Here is a 9,838-nt window from a genome sequence, read left to right as displayed (position 1 = left end):
ACACAATAGATCGCAAAATATAATACAATACCGAACAAAATATAGCACAATGTTGAGTAATATAACACTATAAAGAAAAAAACACAATGTCAAGGAAAAAAGACACAATTAATAACGAAAATAAACACAAAACACAATGATAAACAAAAAGACACAACTTCTTCACTTACCATTTTTTATGAGAACGAGAAAGACGGTGAAAACAGTTTTGTGTTTTTTACTTTTTTCCTTTTTTTATTAAATTTTAAGTTATGATTTATTATTTATTTTTAATTATTTTTAAAGGTTTTTTTATGTTGTTACAAATTCTTCTCGTCCTTCTCATTTTTATTCTCTTTATAGAATAAGTTGACCCATAACTTATATACACATTTTAACTTTTTTATTATCTTAAATAAATCCGTAATTATATATATTCTTTTAGTATTAGATAATGATATGTATGTGAAGAGGTAGGTCCCAGCAGAGCCCAGTTGGACCCGCAAGACTCACCTTGAACAGGAACGTCTGCGCGGTTGGACCCGCAAGACTCACCTTAAACAGGGACGTCTGCGCAGTTGAACCCGCAAGACTCACCTTAAAAAGGGACGTCTGCGCAAAGACCAACTGGATCTGCAGGACCCACCACGCTCAGAGAGATGACGTCCTTACGCGCAGTACGCAAGCTGTTCCCGCAGGAAAAGCCTCCCAATGGTAACGTACTCCGCCTGTTCCCGCAGCTACGGATACTAACCATTAGGGAAGGCTACCCGCACTAACAGCAAGGCTACACGCACAAGGCACTTAACTCTCAAAAATTGAGTAATGTCACCTGAAGAAGGAATGAGCAAAGCCGGGAATACTCCCGCCCAAAGCCGGGAAAACACCCGCCCAAATGAGCCAGTCCGTACGCTACTGGAGGATCTTTTGTACTGTACCTGCCAAGGTATGGACAAAAGATCTGACCAAAGCTGCGACAGCTCACTGACAACAGTACGACGAGGAGCACGCTCTAGTACTTAATGTCACTACCAGCCGCTGCCTACTCACCAACCCCTGTCGTGGCACGTACATAGCCTGCAGTTGGTGGAAAAAGAATAGTACACAGCCGGCCTGGTCACTATCAGCGGCTGCCTACCCACCAACCACTAGCATGGCACGTGCGTAGCCCACAGTTGGTCGAAAAGGAATACTATACAGCTGGCTGTACCTGCTTGGAAACCTACCTTCGGCTATAAATACTCCAACACCTTGGAACGGTATTATCATCTTATATCTTATCACCTTATCTCATACCATCATATATCTGCTCTAGTCATTTCTCTTAATATACACTTATATTCAAGAACAATCTAGTCTGATTCTCACGCCGGAGGGTGGTCACAAGGAGGTACCCCCCCCCCCTTCTTAGTGACGAGCTCACGGTGTCTGTTTTGCAGGTCATCTGAAGAACAACCATCTTTGCCGGACCTAACCCTCGTGGGAAACATCTACTTAACCCCCAGATTATTCGTAATCTGCCCGGGGTCACTTAGTGCTTCTTCATTGGCGCCATCCGTGCATAAAAGCTAGAACTTATTCTTTTTCAGTTTTTTCAAAACTTATGGAAAGATGGTTAAAGTTACTCCGGTCCCAAGGCCAGCGAGTGACCAAGAAACCCCGGTAACCACAACCCCAGCTACTGGGGGGAACACCGGCGAGTATACAAATTTTACGAACACTACCCCGGTTACCCAAGCCGGGGCAAGTGCAGTAAATTTTACGAACACTATCAGCCGCTGCCTACCCACCAACCACTAGCATGGCACGTGCGTAGCCCACAGTTGGTCGAAAAGGAATACTATACAGCTGGCTGTACCTGCTTGGAATTCTACCTTCGGCTATAAATACTCCAACACCTTGGAACGGTATTATCATTTTATATCTTATCACCTTATCTCATACCATCATATATCTGCTCTAGTCGTTTCTCTTAATATACACTTATATTCAAGAGCAATCTAGTCTGATTCTCACGCCGGAGGGTGGTCACAAGGAGGTACCCCCCCCCCCTTCTTAGTGACGAGCTCACGGTGTCTGTTTTGCAGGTCATCTGAAGAACAACCATCTTTGCCGGACCTAACCCTCGTGGGAAACATCTACTTAACCCCCAGATTATTCGTAATCTGCCCGGGGTCACTTAGTGTTTCTTCATTGGCGCCATCCGTGCATAAAAGCTAGAACTTATTCTTTTTCAGTTTTTTCAAAACTTATGGAAAGATGGTTAAAGTTACTCCGGTCCCAAGGCCAGCGAGTGACCAAGAAACCCCGGTAACCACAACCCCAGCTACTGGGGGGAACACCGGCGAGTATACAAATTTTACGAACACTACCCCGGTTACCCAAGCCGGGGCAAGTGCAGTAAATTTTACGAACACTATCAGCCGCTGCCTACCCACCAACCACTAGCATGGCACGTGCGTAGCCCACAGTTGGTCGAAAAGGAATACTATACAGCTGGCTGTACCTGCTTGGAAACCTACCTTCGGCTATAAATACTCCAACACCTTGGAACGGTATTATCATCTTATATCTTATCACCTTATCTCATACCATCATATATCTGCTCTAGTCGTTTCTCTTAATATACACTTATATTCAAGAGCAATCTAGTCTGATTCTCACGCCGGAGGGTGGTCACAAGGAGGTACCCCCCCCCCTTCTTAGTGACGAGCTCACGGTGTCTGTTTTGCAGGTCATCTGAAGAACAACCATCTTTGCAGGACCTAACCCTCGTGGGAAACATCTACTTAACCCCCAGATTATTCGTAATCTGCCCGGGGTCACTTAGTGTTTCTTCATTGGCGCCATCCGTGCATAAAAGCTAGAACTTATTCTTTTTCAGTTTTTTCAAAACTTATGGAAAGATGGTTAAAGTTACTCCGGTCCCAAGGCCAGCGAGTGACCAAGAAACCCCGGTAACCACAACCCCAGCTACTGGGGGGAACACCGGCGAGTATACAAATTTTACGAACACTACCCCGGTTACCCAAGCCGGGGCAAGTGCAGTAAATTTTACGAACACTACCCCGGTTACCCGAGCCGGGGCAAGTGCAGTAAACAATCATCCCCTGGGATTCATTGATACCCAGGTGGAAAGACAACAGACGAGGCTCCCCCGCAAAACACTTGAACAAGTTAAAGCTTGGGCGGAAGCACGTCAGAAGGAAATCCAAGCTGAGTTGGACGAACGCTTACGTTCCATCCAACAGGCCGACGAATTTGGAAGCACTCGACAACAGCTCAACATGAGCAGTGAGTGCGAGTACTCGGGCGATGATCGGGAGGAATCCGACACCGACGCAAACCCTCGCCATAGAGCAAAAGGGAAACGTAAGGAAACGGACTTCCAACCGAGAAGGAATTTCGGAGAAACCTTCAAACCAAGGAACGCGGGGGGAAACCCACGTGATTTCTCCAAAACCTTTAGACCAACTGCTGCAAATGCGGGAACGTCCAAGTTTGCAAGGGACATTGCGGAAGCAATCGCCCCGAAAAGTGCCAAACAGATGTCCAACATCGGCACTTATGATGGTATATCTGACCCAGACGATCATTTGAACAGATTCATAGCGGGGGCAACCGTCAGCAATTGGACGGAACCCACGTGGTGTTACATGTTCCAAATGACGCTTGTTGGGGCAGCCAGAGCGTGGTTTGACCGTCTACCGGTCCACCACATCTACGATTGGGCAGACTTCCAGCAGAAGTTCAGCCAACATTTCAGTCAACAAAGAAAGTATACCGAAGAGCAATGGACAATCCTCAACTGCATCCGAGAGGAAGATGAGTCTTTACTAGACTTCATCACGCGCTTCAATTCAAAGAAGCTAAGTCTGGGCACTATTAGCAAAGATCTTGTTCGCGCTGCTTTCATCCATGGCGCGAAAGACCCAGAGCTCATCCGCACCTTAACGGGTAAAGATGGCATGCCGTCCACATGGGATGCCATCATGACAGCAGCTAAACGCTTCGCAGAAACGGAAAAGCAACTGGGTAGAGATCTTCCCCAGAGCACAAACCTCTACACCCAGAAAACAAGAGAAAACAACGTCCTTACCGCCCGACTAAACAAAAAGAGGAAGCTAGGTATTTGGCAGTCAAGGGTAAACTTTGACACCTCATCCGGCTCGCACCCTCGGTTAGGCGGAAAGGATAACATGCAGTCGTCGAACCGGCACTCCAGATGGACGCCACTCACCAAAAGCGTCACCGAAATATTTGCCACTGAGAGGCTCCCATGGCCAAAGGCTCCAATAATCCGACAGCGTCACAACGCTGATCAGAGCAAATACTGTGACTTCCACAAGACAAAGGGCCACACCACGGAAGAATGCTTAGACTTGAAGGACGTCGTCGAAGCATTTGTCAGAGATGGGACGCTCACGCACCTCGTGGCGTAACGAACGCTGAGCAGGCTAATGCGTGTAGAACCTCAGTTGGGGAAAACACGAATAAAACTGCAGCTTCAATGTTGGAGACTACATACTGCGTAAACAACGAGATTCCGAACCAAGTGCATACCGGCTCGAAAGGCTCGATGGCACTCCCGTCCCAAGAACATGGAACGGAGCTCAATTACGCAAATGTTACATGTAGATCAATTCCAAACTTATAAAGAAACGGCCTGGAGCCACTTCTAATGGAAATGATTCTCCTTTATCACATTGTGTTGATCGCTTTACATTTATACTTATGAACTTTCCGGACGGATATGCCGGTATTCACCGCATAAATATGGAAAGAAGTCGTTGCGTGTGGACGGCGGCAAAACCCGCATAAACACAAAAAACGGCAAAAGTTTCTAAGGAGAAGATGAGGAAAACCTTCACGCAGGTCAGTTATAGGTAAAGTTTGGTCATCCCACTAAATGAAAGTGACGGTCCTACCCGCACAACCATGATAGAACATTAACCTATTGACAACCGCGCGTCGAAAGGTTAACTTATTCAAAACACTTGGAAAATTGCTAAGTTAAACTAAAGTATGCGCGAGCGAATCATATATTGTTTATGCGGCAAAACAAGCGCCAAATTAAGCTATAATATGCATGAGCAAGTCATATAACGTTTATAACGCAAAATCAAAAAGATTCAAAAGTAAGCGGGACTATACCCCTTACCTTGGCAACCAAGTAACTATAAGACAGGTGCGAGTACAGTGTCAAGGCAAAACCCTTCACATACTTAGCACCTGCAGGGAATTGAAGCCAAGAATACCTCGGCAACCAAGTAACTATAAGACAGGTGCGGGTACAGTGTCAAGGCAAAACCCTTCACATACTTAGCACCTGCAGGGAATTGACGCCAGGAATACCTTGGAAGTAAAGTAACTATAAGACGAGTGCGGGTACAGTGTCAAGGCGAAACCCTTCACATACTTAGCACTCCGCAGGGAATTGAAACCAAGAAGGATCTTCTGGGCCATGCTTGCGGAAACGGAAATAATATCCACGCATAGCGGAAACATTGAGAACTAGATTGTTTGAAGCTCCAAGATGGAATTGGTTGTTTAACATAATTGATCACTATGTTTAATACTACCAAAACCTCATGGAGAATCTACACAAGTGGTACTCAACGCTCCTGACTTACGAGGAGGTTACAGACCTACCCGCATCATACCCAAAGATCAAGCAGAAAAGTCGGGAATTTCTGCACGTGACATTAGGACTTCCGCGGGAAGAATCCCCATGGAAAACCTTAAAACTAAACCCTTTTCAAAACCCCTTGCTTAAGTCCAAAAGTTCACCTCACTTATTAACAATTCATGAGAAGAACATTGGACTGGGGGGACTTGAAGAGGTAGGTCCCAGCAGAGCCCAGTTGGACCCGCAAGACTCACCTTGAACAGGAACGTCTGCGCGGTTGGACCCGCAAGACTCACCTTAAACAGGGACGTCTGCGCAGTTGAACCCGCAAGACTCACCTTAAAAAGGGACGTCTGCGCAAAGACCAACTGGATCTGCAGGACCCACCACGCTCAGAGAGATGACGTCCTTACGCGCAGTACGCAAGCTGTTCCCGCAGGAAAAGCCTCCCAATGGTAACGTACTCCGCCTGTTCCCGCAGCTACGGATACTAGCCATCAGGGAAGGCTACCCGCACTAACAGCAAGGCTACACGCACAAGGCACTTAACTCTCAAAATAATTCAGTAATGTCACCTGAAGAAGGAATGAGCAAAGCCGGGAATACTCCCGCCCAAAGCCGGGAAAACTCCCGCCCAAATGAGCCAGTCCGTACGCTACTGGAGGATCTTTGTACTGTACCTGCCAAGGTATGGACAAAAGATCTGACCAAAGCTGCGACAGCTCACTGACAACTGTACGACGAGGAGCACGCTCTAGTACTTAATGTCACTATCAGCCGCTGCCTACTCATCAACCCCTGTCGTGGCACGTACATAGCCTGCAGTTGGTGGAAAAGGAATAGTACACAGCCGGCCTGGTCACTATCAGCCGCTGCCTACCCACCAACCACTAGCATGGCACGTGCGTAGCCCACAGTTGGTCGAAAAGGAATACTATACAGCTGGCTGTACCTGCTTGGAAACCTACCTTCGGCTATAAATACTCTAACACCTTGGAACGGTATTATCATCTTATATCTTATCACCTTATCTCATACCATCATATATCTGCTCTAGTCATTTCTCTTAATATACACTTATATTCAAGAGCAATCTAGTCTGATTCTCACGCCGGAGGGTGGTCACAAGGAGGTACCCCCCCTTCTTAGTGACGAGCTCACGGTGTCTGTTTTGCAGGTCATCTGAAGAACAACCATCTTTGCCGGACCTAACCCTCGTGGGAAACATCTACTTAACCCCCAGATTATTCGTAATCTGCCCGGGGTCACTTTGTGTTTCTTCAGTATGTGAGTTCTAAAACAATTCTATTTGATTTAAATTATGAGTTCCCAATCCCTCTCTATGTAACCTTTCTATTATCGTATAGTTATTATTATCTTTATAACCTTACTTGCCTTTGTTTAGATCGTATCATACTCATGGAGTCCGCTACTATACCAACCGAAACGGGTGCACCCGTAGTCATTATCATGAGACATGACGAACCGACGCATTACGTCTACTTATGATTATGTTTTCGTGTTGGTGATAAATCTCATTATCTAGTCCATGTCATCTTTTTGTTTCTCACTCTCATCATGTGTACTTGTGGGGATGCGAATCGAATGGATGTTAGAAGACAGTAAGACATCTGCTTTCGAAACTAACCGAGTGTTTGCCATCACTGGCATTTCTGCGTTCACTACCCTTGGAGGCGTTTTTGGAGGCATGTCTTACTTTCTCTATGGATCATACCGTTTTGAAATTTATTGGTAGCTTCTCGGTTTTCTCCTTCCTTTCTCTCTTCTAATGGTGATGGTTCTTCCCCCCAAGCTCAACTGGATCGGGTGTCTGGTTGCGTGTGTGGTGTTCGGAATGGTAGTTACATGCTTCTATTTGGATGATCAACGACAAGGTAAGAGACCGTCTTTATTCAATAAATTCGTAAGTGCTCTTGTTTGTATCGTGGTTTTCTTTGTGTTCGGCTTACCTATCAGATTTGAAACATAAAGCAGAACCGCATAACCTAGAATACGAGATCCACAAAACAATGACTATGTTCCAAACACAAACAAAAAAGTAAAAGGTTTAAGTGTGTTTAAACAATCACACCCCAACATTTGTTCAATGTAGGTCACATATTTCTTGAATAAATTTGTTCATCTTCCATCTCATACAAATTATGATTCTTAAATAATAAGAACACAAAGCATGTTTCAGCTTTGTGCAGCATTCATGTGCCCATACTTCTGCATCACCTTCTTAGTCGCCAGCGCAGCTGCCTCGCTGGCACGAAGGGTTCCGCTCGCCATGATGGCAGCAAACTCCTTCCCAATCTCTTCTTGCACCTTGCTCCTCGCATCTCCAAGAGGATCAGCCACTGGCTTCTCTTGTGATGTTCCAGCTGGCACAACCGCAGGTGGGACCACGGTTTCAGTTTTTGGCTTTGAGTCACTGCTGGTCGCACTGGCATTCTTGCTTTCTGATGGCGTGTCGACTTTCTTTGCCACTTGAGGAACCGAAACAACCGGAGATGGTCTAAACTGGGGAGCTTGTGGGACTGCACCCGCCCTTAGTGTGGTTTCCAGATTCTGTATCATGGGCACTGCAATACATAGCAATAATTAGGCTCGTAAACAAAATGAATGGAAAATGTAAAATGTTCATGTACTTTCATTCAACTATAACTGAACAAACAATTAAACACGATCACTTAATAAACAGTGTTTCTTGTTTGTGTCCTGCTAAGATTATAAGCAGACGGTTCATATTATAACTGAGCGAACATCAGTTAGAAGTAAACATGAACATTAATCAGCCGGGCCTAAAAATTAATGAAACTAACGAACCAAAACAAACCTAAACTAACGAAGATAAATGAACGTAAACGAACGGCCATAAATGAACGTAAACGAACGAATGTAAATGAACGTAAACAAACAAACATAAACGAGCGTACATGAACATAAACGAACAAACAAGACGTGTTTATGCCCGTTCATTTAACTAAATGAACAAAAAAAATGTTCATAGTCGGTTCATTTATTAAGTAAGCAAATATAAACAAACGGTTCACTAAATGTTTGGCTTGTTTACATGCCTAGCATCAATTAGATGTCACAATCCCGGCCCGTTAACTTACAAACGGATTGAATTGGATTAATGGGTTAAAAATAAAAGATAAGAAACTTACTTATAAGGGCACCCATTGGGCTGTTCATGACTTCATTAGGGAGGTTGAGGATGTAATCAGGTATGGACGCCCCCACCAAAAACTGAGCAATCTCGTTGCTAAAGTTATTGCAGTTGTGCCTCATTAAACTGTAGGTTTCTTGAGTGTATCGCGGGCTTATTTCCTGTAAATACATCTCAAACACGCCTTTTGGGACGTGTGTCACGCCAAGATCGATCACCCGGAGTGGTGTTCCGTATGGTGCGGTTCCAGCTGGAACTTGCTGGATACCAGCTCCAAAATAGTACTCGGTCCCGTATACCACCACACCTGTGTGCCTGTTATTTAAGAACAGATTCTGAATTAGAATGTCACGGTGACAAATGACACGTTAGGCCATTTTAATAACAAGGGTTAATTGTTTGTTACCATATGGCTTCAATTGCCTTCCCTAAAAAGGACATAGACAGTTGGCGCGCGAGGCCTCCGCTTAAATCATACGCGTGCAAACAGACCTTGTAACCCTCCTATTATTGGAATTTTAATGTCGTTAGCATCACAAATTATTAAACTAGATGCAAACAAAAAAAGGTGTGGCGCAACTGAAACTTGTGAATTTGAAATATTCTTTATGTAAAAGAGTTGTACCTCGGCCATTGTTTAAATTTGAAATGGAAGTCGTTAACTTTATAAATGTGCTGTCTGTTGAAGGTCTTTACTAAAACTATTGATACTGAGCTCTGTTAAGAAAGAGAAATGAATTAATAAGTAATAACACAGGAAGACAATGATTAACAAAAGATCTAAAAAATTTATAATTCAGCAACAAAACAATATACATCTATACTTTCCAAAAACTCTAAAAATGAAAACACAGTATTAACCATATATCACTCAGGTCTCCAAATTAAACAAAACATATACAATACCTTTTAAGTTTTTGCACATAAATACGATAAAGCCCAAAAAAATATCCAGCACTAATAAACTAAAAACAAAATCCTTGCTTTCACCAATGAACTTGTTGATGTTTAACCAAAACATTATACATATTAAACAACATCACAAACTTATCATA

At 44.2% G+C, this 9,838-nt stretch overlaps 1 protein-coding gene across 1 annotated transcript; it reads right to left on the bottom strand.

Annotated features, from left to right (window-relative positions):
* Nucleotides 1-7,785: 7,785 nt before the first annotated feature.
* On the bottom strand, nucleotides 7,786-9,537 carry LOC143531355 (uncharacterized). The gene is made up of 4 exons (XM_077026670.1): nucleotides 9,409-9,537; nucleotides 9,190-9,287; nucleotides 8,782-9,098; nucleotides 7,786-8,193 (listed from the first exon to the last, which is right to left on the bottom strand). Exons 1-4 carry the CDS (start codon nucleotides 9,415-9,417, stop codon nucleotides 7,805-7,807), a joined length of 813 nt encoding a protein of 270 aa, XP_076882785.1. The 5' UTR covers nucleotides 9,418-9,537; the 3' UTR covers nucleotides 7,786-7,804.
* Nucleotides 9,538-9,838: the final 301 nt, after the last annotated feature.

The sequence above is a fragment of the Bidens hawaiensis genome, unplaced genomic scaffold (assembly GCF_021521415.1).
Source record: "Bidens hawaiensis isolate Kalapana, Puna unplaced genomic scaffold, B.hawaiensis_p1.1 tig00009159_1, whole genome shotgun sequence".
NCBI lineage: Eukaryota > Viridiplantae > Streptophyta > Magnoliopsida > Asterales > Asteraceae > Bidens > Bidens hawaiensis.
This window is presented reverse-complemented; position numbering and strand designations above follow the sequence as displayed.

What these genes read in the sequence shown, in the direction of transcription:
- LOC143531355 (XM_077026670.1), bottom strand. An exon ending in AAGGCAATTGAAGCCATATG is followed by an intron (nt 9,099 to 9,189) that starts GTAACAAACAAT and finishes CTTAAATAACAG; the next exon opens with GCACACAGGTGTGGTGGTAT. An exon ending in CCCAATGGGTGCCCTTATAA is followed by an intron (nt 8,194 to 8,781) that starts GTAAGTTTCTTA and finishes TATGTATTGCAG; the next exon opens with TGCCCATGATACAGAATCTG.